At 47.5% G+C, this 15173-nt stretch overlaps 1 protein-coding gene across 1 annotated transcript in view; it reads left to right on the forward strand.

The window, feature by feature from the left end:
* Positions 1-13683: 13683 nt before the first annotated feature.
* Positions 13684-15173, forward strand: part of HMCN1 (hemicentin 1) — a 196802-nt gene continuing 195312 nt past the window's right edge. The window contains exon 1 of the mRNA XM_054073595.1: positions 13684-13955. Within this exon, the coding sequence (XP_053929570.1) occupies positions 13718-13955 (238 nt within the window). The 5' untranslated portion in view covers positions 13684-13717. The remainder of the gene's footprint in view (positions 13956-15173) is intronic.

The raw sequence follows: 15173 nt of genomic DNA on the forward strand, positions 1-15173 counted from the left end.
TATAAAGATCCACTGGGGTCCTTCAGAAAGGGCTTGTCATCAAGTTATACAAAGTAAGGAAAATATACAGCTAATGCTTTTGGACTGGAGACAAACCACAGGCAATGACCAAAGCGTCACTTGATGCTTTACTGAGTTAGAGTAGAATGAGCTTGCTTGTCTCACGTGCCACTGTGGTTTGGCTTCAACCCAAGTTTCTCTTTTGCAAGTTAGACTTTGTAAGAGACATTTAACCTGTGACGTGGCACTGCCAAAGCTCATTTAGACTGAGGTCTTGACCTAGCGACGGCAACCATTGCTGTGCTCCGAGTGATCCTGTGACCATAGGAAAATCACTGCTTGTAATTGGCTTTACCCACTGCCCTGCTGGCACCTGAGGGTTGCCGTGCTGCACAAACCTCCTGAGGTCCTTGTGGGGCCCCGTTTTACACCCACTGTGGGTGCAGGCAAGCTCCTTTTCTTCAGTATGGGTTTTGTCAGGTAGAGCTGAAAAGCCTGCAAGGGCTGTGGTATTGATGCAAACAATTAGACTTTATCGACTCTCAGAAAATGACCTTCAAATCTTGCCAACATAAATTGGTTTATAACTTCTCGGATAACTCCTGCTTTTAGTTAGTCTGTAAGCATTATATGAACAGCACTTTTTAAGGGTACCAAGATCAGAGTTTGGTTCTGATCAGATGCAGGAGCTGGAAAAGCAAGCAGAGAGCGGGAGGAATGGAGGGAAGAGCTGGCTGATAGCTTTGAGCTGCTTGGAGAACTCTTGGCTTTGGCACGTGACAGCATCTTAGTGAGTGAGTATGTGTAAAACCTAAATGCAGAGTTTGACGACTAAGCAATTTTCATGCAGCCAGAGCGTTGTATGAGAAACCAGGTCCATTGTTTTAGTTTTTACTTAGTAAATACCATATCACATCATTCATCTCTCTGAGTCTTTTTCCTTAGTCTCTTTGAGGGACTAAAACACTCACAGTCTGAGCATCCTTATCTCTAGAGTGGCAAAAAGAAAACAAACAAACAAACCCCACTTATTCATACTGTCAGCTTTTGCAATGACAGATGTAGTCACTGAATGCAATACACAATACCATTCTTTCTGTCCTTCCCTGTTCAAACAGCTGTGTTTCATGGAAAGAACACAAGATTCTTCTACAGTTGTGTATGGGAGAAAAGTCTACAGAGTAGCTGACTACTAAATGCCCACTGAATAATATAGTCTGATCCTTAATGTGTCAGGTTATTCGCATTAATAGAATCAGATCTATTCAGATTAATAGAATTAACAGATCTAATAAGGACAGTTGTGTATATGAGGTCTGACACGAAACCCCTGAGACTGATCCTATAGCTTGGGAACCAAGAGTAGGAGAGGAGAGACAAAGAGATGTTATAGAACATGTTCTGACCTGACAGTGAGACAGGGCTCAGCTCCATCACTTCACTCAGTGCAAGGGGATGCATGCTCAAATAGGGACGCTGTCTTACCCTCAATTGAAAAATGTCAGTGTGCAAGAGTGAACATCGAGTTTCTTGTGAAACTGAAGGAATCCATGATGGGAACTTTTCAGTTATTGACTGAGGCTGACAGTGAAGAGATCCCAAAGATCCCCTCAGTGCTCAAAGGAACCCAGAAGATGTGGAAGCAAAACTAACAGGGATCCTCAACAGCCTTTCAGTGATCTGTGGAATGGCTCTGGACATTGGCAGCATCGATGCAGCTGTGTGTCAGCTCAGAAGAGAATGATTTCAAAGGTGATTGCAGTTGATTTTCTTAGTTTAGAATCATAGAATAGTTTGGGTTGGAAGGGACATTAAAACCCATCCAGTTCCAACCCCCTGCCATGGGCAGGGACACCTCCCACCGGATCAGGGGCTCCAAGCCACATCCAACCTGGCCTGGAACACCTCCAGGGATGGGGCAGCCACACCTTCCCTGGGCAACCTGTTCCAACCCAAACTATTCTATGATTCTATAATTTATACCCCTTTCCTGTGAAAGGCTTTTTATTCTTACTATGAATAAAAGCCTGTGGCCATTATTTAACCCATCCTTCTAACCCTAGAAAATGACATGCCTGGCAGAGGTCTCCCTTTGCCCAGCAGAGGGAGCAGCAGGCTACAATGAAAAAAAAATGACGTGCAAAACCTTCGAAGTTGTAAGAATCTCTTCATTGTGCCAAGAAGAGTGTGATGGTGGAGAATGTAGGCTGTCTTGGTAGGCACACCTACTCTCCAGCCACTTAAAGGTCTTCGAAAGTTAGACTTGGTAACTCCTGGTAAGGTGCTAACTCACAGTCTGGCAGGAGTTTAAAGGATGCCTTGGTCTTTACGGGCTTAAATATAAAAACTGAAACTGCAGACTGAAAAAGAATCGCTCAGAAATTATGAACTTATAAACTGGGTGACCTTGGTTTCTTTAAATGCCAGGAAAATGCACTTCACAACCTGATGTGTTATAGTGCTCTCTTGCTGAAAAAAAAATTAAAGGAGGATACTTAAAAATGTGAGAAATATTTAAATCAGCCAAGTCTATGCAAAAAAGAAAAAAAATGGAAATGAGATGGAAACTATGAGGTAATTCTTGCACCACTTTCATGGGGATGAGGATGGGCAGGGGGAAAAGTGCCATGTGGTTTTCACTGTAGGCTTAGCCTGTACAGACAGATGCCCGGAATCTGGACTTGGATTTGGTTTTAAACATTGTTATGCGAATGGCATGAACACCTGAACTTACCTGTTGTTTAAAAGAGTACTTCTATTTCATGATTTATGATCGAAGAAGCCTAGATCTCTTTCAGTGCAGCTTTGTTGGAATACTCCCATGGGGCAGCTCTGTTTGCTGGAAGGCCTTTCTGTCATGAAGTGTTAATACGATGCTGTACCCCAACCAGCTCCTCCTGAGAAATTAAAAACATTACAGAAGAGTTCATTCCAAGGCATGAAGTGCAGTAATTAAGCTCAGGGGGGCTGCAAATCTGCCAGCTGCATTCCAGAGGATAACTCTTGGTATGAGAAGAATGGGATGCTTTTTGATGTTATCTACGCGTTGAGTATCTATCATTGACTCCAAAACAAGCTTCGGTCTGTGCAGCCGAAGTGGAAACGCATAACAGCTACCCTTTGTAATGGAGGATTATGATACTTGGAGTCATTTCCTCTTCTTTCAGGAGCTGTTCTGGTTGTCAGCCAGGAGACATTGCTTCTTGCTGCAAGATAAGAGATGGGAGAGCTGCAGCAGATATCTAATCCAGGGACTCTTCTTCAATGTATATAACTTGCTTCTAATATTAAGATAATCATAGAATAGTTTGGGTTGGAAGGGATCTTAATGATCATCCAGTTCTTGTTCTGATGGGGAACAGTTCATGCTGAAAGTTGCTCTTTGCATAAAGTGATGGAGGCTTTGTAGATTTTTTTTTCAGGGTTTCAAAGGCAAAATGGCTCAAAAGCATTAATGATAGGACAGAAAAATACTAACAAATGTTAGATTTTCTCTGGTCAAAGTAATTAAATGTATCCTTTCTATGCCAGTTTTGAAAATATATCATAGAATAGTTTGATTTGGAAGGGACCTCAGAGCCCATCCAGTTCCAACCCCTGCCATGGGCAGGGACACCTCCCACTGGGTCAGGCTGGTCTAAAGAAATCTTTTTTTTCCCCAAAAAAATGCAAAAAGTGCACTTGCTATTCGAATTGTCGAATCACTCTAATCTCTCTGTGCAGCTCAACTTAATTTCCTGAAAACCTTTCCTGTAGAAGACTTGAACAAAGGTTCTGCACAAAACATATGGCTATAGGGATGGAGTCTGTGCATGTTTGTGTGAACGCTGCTGACAGTCCAAGGCTGTGCTCAATCTAAAGTGGGAAAAAATAACTTCATATTACATTCTCTAATTTAAAAATAAGAATAACAATCTGCACTTTTTGTAGCCTCTTTTCAAGACCTTGGACTTACCAGCAGAGGGAGAAAGAGTCCTGGAGGAGGGCCCTAAACTTGCTACAGCTATTTTCATATTGCAGCATCCTTCCCTGTTTGTAAACTCTATTGAAAATCCTGCCTGGACCAACGGAATATCTTGAAATTCTTGAGAATATCATAAGTTTCAAAGGTAATTTTTTTTTAGAACATCTTTATAGTCGTGCTGCAGGAGTTTTGCAAAATTTCCCAACTCTGACAGGCATTTACTCAAGTGGTAAAAGCAGTCAATGTGCTGTAACAGGACCTTATCCATTACATTACACGCAGTTTTCTATGCATGTAATTCAATGGAAGGTCATGACTGCAAGTTAATAATGCACAAGCATGAATATTTCTTGGAGGAATCAAATGGTGAGTTGGTGATTCTCCTCATTGATACAGGAGATCTGTACTGTATTATGTTTTATCGTAGAATCATAGAATAGTTTTGGTTGGAAGGAACCTTAAAGCCCATCCAGTTCCAACCATGAGCAAGCAGGGACACCTCCCACTGGCTCAGGCTGCCCAAGGCCCATCCAACCTGGCCTGGAACACCTCCAGGGATTGGGCGGCCACAGCTTCCCTGGGCAACCTGGGCCAGGGCCTCACCACCCTCACAGAGAAGAAATTCTTCCTTATGTCCAGTCTAAATTTGACCCTCTCCAGTTTATCCCCATTGCCCCTCATCCTATCCCCACAAGCCTTTGTGAACAGCCCCTCCCCAGCTTTCTTGTAGCCCCTTCAGGTACTGGAAGGTCACTCTAAGGTCCCCTCGGAGCCTTCTCTTCTCCAAGCTGAACAACTCCAACTCTCTCAGCCTGTCCTCATACGGGAGGTGCTCCAGCCCTCGGATCATCCTTGTATCCTACTCTGGACCTGTTCCAACAGCTCCATCTCCTTCTGATGTTGAGGATTCCAGAACTGGACACTGGTTTATGTTTTATTCTGACTGCCACCTCTGTGGTGGCAATGTCTCCTGTCTCCTAGAGCTGCAGTGAAACGATCTAGTACTGCTACATGGAAACTTGACTTGAAAAAGTCTTGGAAAATTTATTTCAAAGAGAACCTTCAGGCAACAATTCTTGATAAAATCCTCTCTCAAAATTTTAGATTAAAACTCAGAAGTGAAGAGATCTGTAAGTCAAATAGCAGGGACAGGCACAGTCACACAGAACGGTTGTTGTGTAGGTGGCATTTACCCCCCATCGGCTGCGTTGTTGGTAGAGATCCATCTCTATCTGAACTGGTCACCTCTAACTGGCTTTGTTAAGAATAAGCTAAGGTCTAGCTGCCATTTACTATGTTGGTCTGTCCTCCATGGACTGGAAAAGAGGCTTGAGATGCTTGAGCTGGATGTGGATGCCTATGGTAAGATATTTACATGTTAGATGTGATGAAGCCTGCGGTGCCTCACGTGCTGCATTTAATCTACCAGCTCAAGTAATAAGGTTTGCATGATGACATGATTGTGGGTAAAAATAGTTTGGAATTGCAGATTATTAGCGTGTATTTCAGGTGTGCATAAATTGAAAAATTCACAATTTATTGATCTTCATGGAGCTGATTTTGAAAAATGACCTTTCTGTCGTGGTTCTTCTTTTGCTTTCAGTGTGTGACACTACTCCCATTGTTTTGCCATTAGCTTTCTCAATATACATCTAATACCTTCAAACAGCAGTACGATATAGATTAAAACATATATTCCTTGGTAGCTCTTCAGACATAGTGTAGGTTTTTCTAACATCTGGATTGCACTTAAAAAACAGAAGTGACAGTGAATATGGGTTCTCTTTAGTCAAGAGAATGCTGTAAAACATCTTGCAAATAAGAAGGAAAAATGTATTAACTGGTAGAAACTAAGCTATAAACCTCTGTGAGAGACTAACAAAACTTAATTAGCCTCACAATGGGCATTTTTTTTCTGAAATACAGAATATTTTCACTTCAAAGGCTATCTCTACAGCAAAACCCAGGAGTTTTGTATTTCCGTAGAATCACAGAATCATTTAGGTTAAAAAGGCTTTTAAGATCATTGAGTCCAATAGAAACACATTTGTACTTTGTGCCCAGAAGCGCTTAGGCTCTAGTGAGGAGAGTAATCATCGATAACGAGCTCCAGACTGCCTTGCCCACTAGGTACAGACCCCATCATCCTGATTATTCTGTTCCATCATTTTCTCTCCTCTTATTTTTCCAAGTGAGGAAGGAAGTCGCGCAGCAGGTCCTGACTCGGTCCTGGTCTTTATACATGATTGTATGAATAAAAGCAGCAAGGCTGCTTCTGAGCCAGAAAGAAAACTTTTGGCCCCTGACCTTTACTACTATGTCATGATCACAGGATCATCTATTTTATAAAACAAATGTTTTATAACCCAAAGCAAAGTGATTTCATCTTGCAGATGAGAGATGATTCAGTGCTAGAGCAGGGTGAAACCGTCTCTTGGCTCAGGCACTTGGTTTTTTAAACAAACTACTCCAGTTGCTACAGCTACTTACTGCTTGTGTCTGGCCCTTGTTCACTATTCTGTGATATTCGGAAATGTGTTGAGCTGTGAATCAAACTGACATTTATATTTAAGCAAACTTCTGTGGAACTGAGAAAGGAGATTGAAAAGACTATCTCTGTGAGATTGAAGATTCTTTACAATGTGGAAAATACAGCAACTTAAAAATGTGTATTTTTTACAATCTTTACATTAAAAGCTGCTACCACCTAGAAATATTTGTAGGACACATAAAATTACTAGCACCTTTCTGCTCTGGTTTTGCTGTAAAACATTACATTTAAAAAGGAATTGATCACCATAAGATACTGGATGGTCAGAATTCAGCCAGATGGTACAGTTCAAAATACAATTCTGGGTCCAGTTTATGTCTTAACACTGATACCTGAAGGGTGGGAGCAGGGAATAGAGACCATATCTTGATTTCAGATTCAAACAAGTCTTTTGGAAAAGTGGGAATCAGAAACTTGTTCTTCAGAATCTGGATTATCTACTAAAAGCATCAGTTCCTACAGAGAGAGACTATTGTGCCACAATCGTAGAATCATAGAATAGTTTGGGTTGGAAGGGACCTTAAAACCCATCCAGTTCCATCACGCTGCCATGGGCAGGGACACCTCCCACTGGCTCAGGCTGCCCAAGGCCCATCCAACCTGGCCTGGAACACCTCCAGGGATGGGGCAGCCACAGCTTCCCTGGGCAACCTGGGCCAGGGCCTCACCACTCTCATGGAGAAGAAATTCTTCCTTATGTCCAGTCTAAATTTGACCTTCTCCAGTTTATCCCAATTGCCCCTCATCCTATCCCCACAAGCCTTTGGGAACAGCCCCTCCCCAGCTTTCTTGTAGCCCCTTCAGGTACTGGAAGGTCACTCTAAGGTCCCCTCGGAGCCTTCTCTTCTCCAGGCTGAACAACCCCAACTCTCTCAGCCTGTCCTCATACGGGAGGTGCTCCAGCCCTCGGATCATCTTTGTAGCCTCCTCTGGACCTGTTCCAATAGGTCCATGTCCTTCTTATGTTGAGGATTCCAGAACTGGACACAATGGTCCAGATGAGGTCTCCCAAGAGAGGGATAGAGGGGCAGAATCCCTTTCCTCCCTGCTGGCCACGCTGCTTTGGATGCAGCCCAGGACACGGTTGGTTTCTGGGCTGTGAGCGCATGTTGCCGGCTCATGTGGCGCTTCTCATTGACCAGCACCCCAAGTCCTTCTCTGCAGGGCTGCTCTCAATCACACAGTCCCAGGGTTTGCTCCTTAATGAAAGCAGGTAGGTTTTAGTAATTTGGATTTGGGAGAAAACTTACAATACGTGACCCCTCTGAAGCCAAAAATTGAACAAAAGTTACACACATGCCATTTTTAGATGAAGTCATAGGGTTTGTATTGTGGCCAAAGGTAACGTATCTCACAGGAAAACGTGAATCTATTAAGTCTAAGACATTAAAAGGTCTCAGGATCAGTGGGTACAAAGGCTATCTTGTTCCGTCCGCAGAGCTGTTAGCTGTATCCCACAAAATGCCTCGGTCACAAAGAGGAAAGACAAGACGAGCACTAAAAGCGTGCTGTCTAAGTGTGAGACCAGCTGCACAGCTACGGAAATAGTAGTCACGGGCTGGAAGTGGGTCACTGATCACTTCAGAGTTTCAACTCTGATCATCTAATGGAATTGGTGTGACAAAATCTCCCCTCAAAAGTAGTTCTGGTCTTTTCATGGTCTTTGTAGGAGAATGGGAAGATTTTGCCACATGTAACTTAAGATTAATCTCTTCGTCCCCCCTGTGCTCTGTTTATCTTCCCTCGCAGATCTTTAGCAGCAGCTCCAGTGAGTTGCCTTACCTGGTTTCAGGCTCCTCAGCACACCTGCTAATTCCTGTCGCAGCATTCCTCTCTTAGCATGGCATTTTAACCCTCTCCTTCCCCAAAGCAGCACAGGTTCTGCCTGCACACTACTTGAAAGCAGAGCATTTGAGACCCCAAACCTGATTTGCAGTTTCAGAAGTGAACAGCTTTTATAAATACAAAGTTGTATCTCTCATACCCGGGACTGGATGGTGTTTACACATTAAATAGAATAAAGGGACTAAAGATTGGCTAAGAAAACACTCTGTCTGCGAACTGTAGCGATCTCACTGTACAGCACATATACTTCTCACGGGGAGAGCCAAAGCAGATGCCCAAAACAAACAGCAATGATTCCCTTTTTTTTTTTCCACAACAATTAATCAAGTTCAAAGCAAAAAGGAGGGACGGGATTTTGGAGGGGAGTGGGAATAAAAGCTTCACATGTGCATGGAGTTCCAGAGGAAAAAAAAAAAATCCTTGTCAAATATCTGTGACAACACAGTTTAGAGTCTCTGGTCTACGTGCGGAACTTGCTGAGCAGAGAAGAGGTGTCGTGAGAAAGAGCCCTGGTAGCTGCAGCCCGCTGAGAGTCCATGGGATCCAGGAGCACAATCTGTTTTGGTACCAGCAGTGTGCTCTGTAATTAGAGAGTAGCATCAGCTTTAAAAACAATCATTTTGATATTCTCCTTCAGATGAAGGCTTCAGTTCTTGAAGTGGATGCTCATTTACTATGAACAAGAAGGAAACCTCTTCCTTCATTTGCAGCCATTGGATAGTAACAATTTTTAGCTGCAAATTACAAAAGGGAGCAGATTCAGACATAAGCCTCAAAGGGTGAAAAGTACTTTATTTCCTCCCCAATCTTCTAAGCTGGTTGGATATGGCCTTAGGCAGCTTTATGTAGTGGGATCCACGGCAGGGGGGTTGGAACTAGATAATCTTTAAAGTCTCTTCCACCCCAAACTATTTTATGATTCTATTTTCCCCACAGCACACACACGTTTTATGCTTTTTGTATTTGAGACAAGCTGGGAAGAGAGGAGTTAAATGACTTAAGTCTTTACTCCGCCTCATCTCACAATTTACAACTCCCCAGGGTAAGCGTGTAGTCCAGATGGCAACACCTTGCTCGCACTCAGAGGGGCAGCCCATGAGTTCGGTGGGAAGGAAGTAGACGATCAAGTTCACATCTCTTGAATTCTTCAGTGCTACCAAACTGTATAAACAAAACATCAAATCCCATCCCCGAAACAGGCATGCAAAGAATATCGAGGTTAAGCTAGAAACACTCAAAATGAGAAGGTGTCAAAGACAAGGTCTTTGAGAAGGTGTCAGATCTGTACATGCAGCAGAGACTTTGGGGAATGGTAGAGGTGGTGGGGAACCTCTCCCCAGTGCATCCCCTTCCCTCTCCCCAGTTTCCCTATCCCAATAATCGCCAGGTGTTTCTGCTACAACGCGCTTTGACGTGGCACGGGCCTGACCTCGGACTGCTTGTGCTTGGTTATCAATCTGGCAGGCTGTCAAAACTTCACTGTAGAGCATGTCAGAAGGAACATAGTGTGTTTTTCTTTTTTTCCAGTAGATGACTCTTTGGCAAACTATGAGAATAATGTCATTGGAGAAGAAAAAAAATCGTTCCTCTTGCTACAGGGCTTTCTTCCTGCAAATTTCAAAAGCCTGCTGTGAATAATAGTGTTTGAGCTTCCAAGCTTTATAGCGGAAAGTGTTAGGCAACTAAAATAAATATCAGTTTCCACTGTTATGAAATTAAAATTATTTTTTATGTTCTACCTTAAACCCTTAGGCTAAAATGATGGGATTTTTGAGTTGCCGCACTGTATGTCCAAGAGGGTGATGTTTTCATAGGTCTGTTCTACCTCGTTTACGTCGAAATGAGAAGTAATTTAAGGTAGAAAGAACATGGTGGCTTTCTCTGGGAGGAAAAATGTAACAGGAATCCAAAAAGGCCTGAACATCCAAGTGCTGCCAGTCTCTAGGGTGTTCAAAATACATATTTCTATGTATTCCTATTTTATGGCTTGGACACATCCCTCCTCACAAGATTTGCGAATGTTTTTGACAAACCTGGTCTGAGTTTTCTGCTAGCGGAGTTACAGATGAGGCAAGTTTTCCATGGTTTGGGGTTTTATGGCGAATGGTTTGCACGGCTCTGGTTATGCGCTTCCTTCTCATGACATCAGTGCTGAAGGGGAGAAAGAATGTAAACATCTGCTTTTTATAATTCAATTCCAGCCTTACAACTTGATTAGGATAAGTGATATTTCTACACCAATTATCTCCCAGCCACAAAAAGTTGGGTTTGAGCGTTCAGCTTTAGCAGCAATTTGAAGATTAATGAGGGAATTCAATTAGGTCAATGTTGCTTCGTAGTCTACCTTTCCGAGCCACACCATGTGCTGTGTGCTTCATCCACCTCACCCATCCCACAGAGAGCACAGGAAGGGATTTCCCTCTGGCTTGGGGTTTCAGCCGATGCTGGTGGCTCCTTGCAGCAGCGATGCAGGCACCCACAGCCAATGGATGCAGGAGCGAGACACCAGAGCAGAGGGAAGCTGGGGTAGGTGGGCTCAGCTCCTGGCTCTGTCCCAGCCCTTCCCAGTGCCCTTGGGCAAGGATGTGCGTGGTGGGACACAGCTTCAACTTTAAACAGCTAAGGAGCTCTGAAATCATAGAATCATGGAATGGTTTAGGCCAGAAGGGACGTCAAAGCCCATCCAGTTCCAACCCCCTGCCATGGGCAGGGACACCTCCCATTGGATCAGGGGCTCCAAGCCCCATCCAACCTGGCCTGGAACAATCCCAGGGATGGGGCAGCCACCACTGCTCTGGGCAACCTGGGCCAGGGCCTCCCCACCCTCACAGCAAAACATTTCTTTCTAAGATCTCATCTCACTCTCCCCTCTTTCAGCTTAAAACTGTTCCCCCTCATCCTATCCCTGCACTCCCTGATCAAGAGCCCCTCCTCAGCTTTCCTGGAGCCCCTTTTCAGTACTGGAAGGTTGCTCTAAGGTCTACCTGGAGCCTTCTCTTCTCCAGGCTGAACAACCCCAAATGTTTCAGCCAGTCATCGGATAGGAGGTTCTCCAGTACTTGGATCATCACTGTGGCCTCCTCTGGACCCCTCTTTCAATCAATGGAGCAGAGTTAGACCACTGTGGTGGGCAGTGCCTTACTTGTGTTGGTTCTCTAGTCTTTCCCTTGGCAAGAGGCCACCTGCACCTGGCACCACAGCCCAAATCACATTGTGGGGTCTTTTCTGCCCACTTTAAGAACACTTGCACGGGTGCAGAGGGAAACTGAGGCTGGAAGTGGTCTTGGGAGATCCAGCCTCTGGGCTTCAGGGAGCGTTTGTGTTGGGGTAGCTGATGGGCAAGGCGAACCAGGGTGAAGGTGTGCGCAGGGGCTGTTTCATCCTTGCACCATAATAACAGTTAACAACAAATGCATCCTCTGTCCTGCTTGGGATGACTTTGGGTCAGCCCATAATAACAATCATTGAATCACCAGGTTGGAAAAGACCTTTGAGATGATCAAGTCCAACCGTCCCTGTCCACTAGCAAACCAGATCCTTGAGCACCTCATCTACTTGTCTTTTAAACCCCACCAGGGATGGTGACTCCACCACCTCCCTGGGCAGCCTGTCAGTGCCCGAGAACCCCTTCAGTGAAGAAATTTTTCATGATGTCCAATCTGAACCTGCCCTGGTGCAGCTTAAGGCCACTTCCTCTCATTCTATCACTTGGGTGAAGAGCCCAGCGCCCACCTCGCTACAATCTCCGTTCCGGGAGTTGTAGACAGTGATGAGGTCCCCTCAGCCTTCTTTTCTCCAGGCTGAACAGCCCCAGGTCCCTCAGCCGCCTCCCATAACTCTGTTCTCCAGCCCTTTGCCAGCTCCATTCCCCTTCTCTGCATGTGCTCCAGGACAGTAGTCGTAGAGGGACCCAGAACTGAATATAAGATTTGAGGTGCAACAACAAATTAAAAACAACTGCACCCCCACTCCTGCACGGGATGAGCTGGGGGTCAGCTCATAATTACAATTAACAACACCTGCATCCCTGTCCTGCTCAGGACGAGCTTGGGGCAGCTCCTAATCACAATTAACAACAACTGCATCCCCTTTCCTGCTTAAGATGGGCTCAGGTGAGCCCATAATCACAATTAACAACAACTGCACCCTCTTTCCTGCTCAGAGTTAGCTTAGGTCAGCTCCAATAATCACAATTAACAACTGCATCTCCTCTTCTGCTCAGGACGAACTCGGGTCGAGTTTGGGTCAGCCCATATTCACAACCAGCCACAGCTGCATCCCCTTCCCTGCTCGGGATGAGCTCAGGGGTATCTTGGGGCAGCCCATAATCACAATTAACAACAACTGCACCCCCTGTCCTGCTCAGGACGAGCTGGGGTCAGCTCAGAATTGCAATTAACAACGACTGTACCCCATGTCCTACTCAGAGCGAGCTCGGGTCCACTCATAACAATAATTAACAGCAACTGCATCCTCTCTCCTGCTCGCTGTGAACGCTGGACCAGCTCCGGTCAGCCCATATTCACAACTAACAGCAACTGCATCCTCTTTCCTTTTCGGGATGAGCTCAGGGGTAGCTTAGGTCAGCTTATAATCATATTAACAACAACTGCATCCCCAGTTCTGCACGGGACGGGCTCGGGTCAGCTCATAACAACAATTAACAACAACCGCATCCCCTCTCCTGCTCAAGATGAGCTCAGGAGGGGCTCAGGTCAACTCGTAATCACAATTAACAATAACTGCACCCCCAGTCTTGCTCAGGATGAGCTCAGGAGGGGCTCAGGTTAACTCGTAATCACAATTAACAACAACTGCACCCCCAGTCTTGCTCAGGATGAGCTCAGGAGGGGCTCAGGTCAACTCGTAATCACAATTAACAACAACTGCACCCCTAGTCTTGCTCAGGACGAGCTCGGGTCTGCTCATAACAACAATTAACAACAACTGCATCCCCTGTGCTGCTCAAGATGAGCTCAGGTCGAGTTTAGGTCAGCCCATAAGCACAATTAACAACAGCTGCTTCCCCAGTTTTGCACGGCACGAGCTCGGGTCAGCTCTTCACGACAATTAACAACAACTGCATCCCCTCTGCTGCTCAAGATGAGCTCAGGTCGAGCTCGGGGCAGCCTATAATCACAAATAACAACGACTCCCTCCCTAGTTCTGCACGGGACGAGCTCGGGGCAGCCCTCGGGGGTCTCGGGCAGCCCCGGGGGGGTCTCGGCCATCCCTCGGGGGTCTCGGCCATCCCCCGGGGCGGCGCCGCCCCAGCCCCGCGCGGCGCGGAAAGGCGGAGCGGGGCCGGACAAAAGCGGCGGCGCCTCCCCGCGGAGCCGGAGCGGCGGTCGGCAGCGATGGGGGGCGGCGGGGCGCTGGGAGCCGTGCTGCTGCTCGCCCTCTGCCCCCGCGCCCAGCCCGCAGAGGCCCCGCCGCAGGGCGCCTCCACGCTCGCCTTCGTCTTCGATGTCACCGGCTCCATGTACGACGACCTGGTGCAGGTCATCGAAGGGGCGTCCAAGATCCTGGAGACGTCGCTGAAGAGACCCAAGAGGCCGCTCTACAACTTCGCCTTAGTGCCGTTCCACGATCCAGGTGAGGCGGGGAGGGATGCGGGGAGGGACCGCTCCTGCTCGGGGCTGATCTCCCGGCAGTCGGGTCCTGCCCGGGGCTGCCTCTGGGGAAGGGCTGAGCTCCGGGAGCCCAGCGGGACGGATCCTGCTCGGGGCAGAGCCGCGGGGATGCGGTGGGACAGATCCTGGCCGGGGCTGGCTTGTGGGAAGGGCTGAGCTCCCGGGATCCAGGCAGGGCTGGTCCTGCTTAGGGATGGCTTTTGGGAAAGGTCTCCCCTCAGCCTCCCTTTCTCCAGGCTGAACAGCCGCAGGTTCCTCCGTCGCCTCTTATAACCCTCTCTATCCTTCCTCGGATCCAGCGGGACAGATCCTGCTCGGGGCTGAGCTCCTGGGAGCCGCTGGGACTGATCCTCCTTGGGGCTGGCTTTTGGAAAGTGCTGAGCTCCCGGGATCCAGCGGGGCAGATCCTGCTCGGGGCTGAGTTCCCGTGGTCCCGTTCAGGGCTGACTTTCGGGAAAGGCTGAGTTCCCGGGAACGGGGGGGACAGATCCTGCTCACGGCTGGCTTGTGGGAAGGGCCGAGCTCCTGGGATCCAGCGGGACGGATGCTTCTTCGGGGCTGAGCTCCCGGGATTCATCGGGTTAGAACCTGCTCAGGGCTGGCTTTGGGAAAGGATTGAGCTCCCGGGATCCAGCGGGATGGAACCTGCTCAGGGCTGGCTTTGGGGAAGAATTGAGCTCCCGGGATCCAGTGGGATAGAACCTGCTCAGGGCTGGCTTTTGGAAAGGGCTGAGCTCCCGCGATGCGGTGGGACCGCTCCTGCTCGGGGCTGAGCTCCCGGGATGCGGTGGGACCGCTCCTGCTCGGGGCTGAGCTCCCGGGATGCGGTGGGACCGCTCCTGCTCGGGGCTGAGCTCCCGGGATGCGGTGGGACCGCTCCTGCTCGGGGCTGAGCTCCCGGGATGCGGTGGGACCGCTCCTGCTCGGGGCTGAGCTCCCGCGATCCAGAGGGACCGCTCCTGCTCGGGGCTGGTGTTGGGAAGGGCTGAGCCGCAGGATGCGGGCGGTGTGCGGGGCCGCTCCGTTTGGGTTGTCCTGGTGCTCGCTGGGGGCTGAGCTGCTGTGGGCGGAACGCGCGGGATGCTGTTGTCCTTCTTCCTTAGCCGTGTCCCGTGTTTGCGTCCAGAAACTTGTAACGAACTGACCCAGGAGCTCCAAGCCGTGTGGGTTTTAGTTTGGG

This window comes from Cuculus canorus, chromosome 8 (assembly GCF_017976375.1).
Source record: "Cuculus canorus isolate bCucCan1 chromosome 8, bCucCan1.pri, whole genome shotgun sequence".
In the NCBI taxonomy this organism is placed as follows: domain Eukaryota; kingdom Metazoa; phylum Chordata; class Aves; order Cuculiformes; family Cuculidae; genus Cuculus; species Cuculus canorus.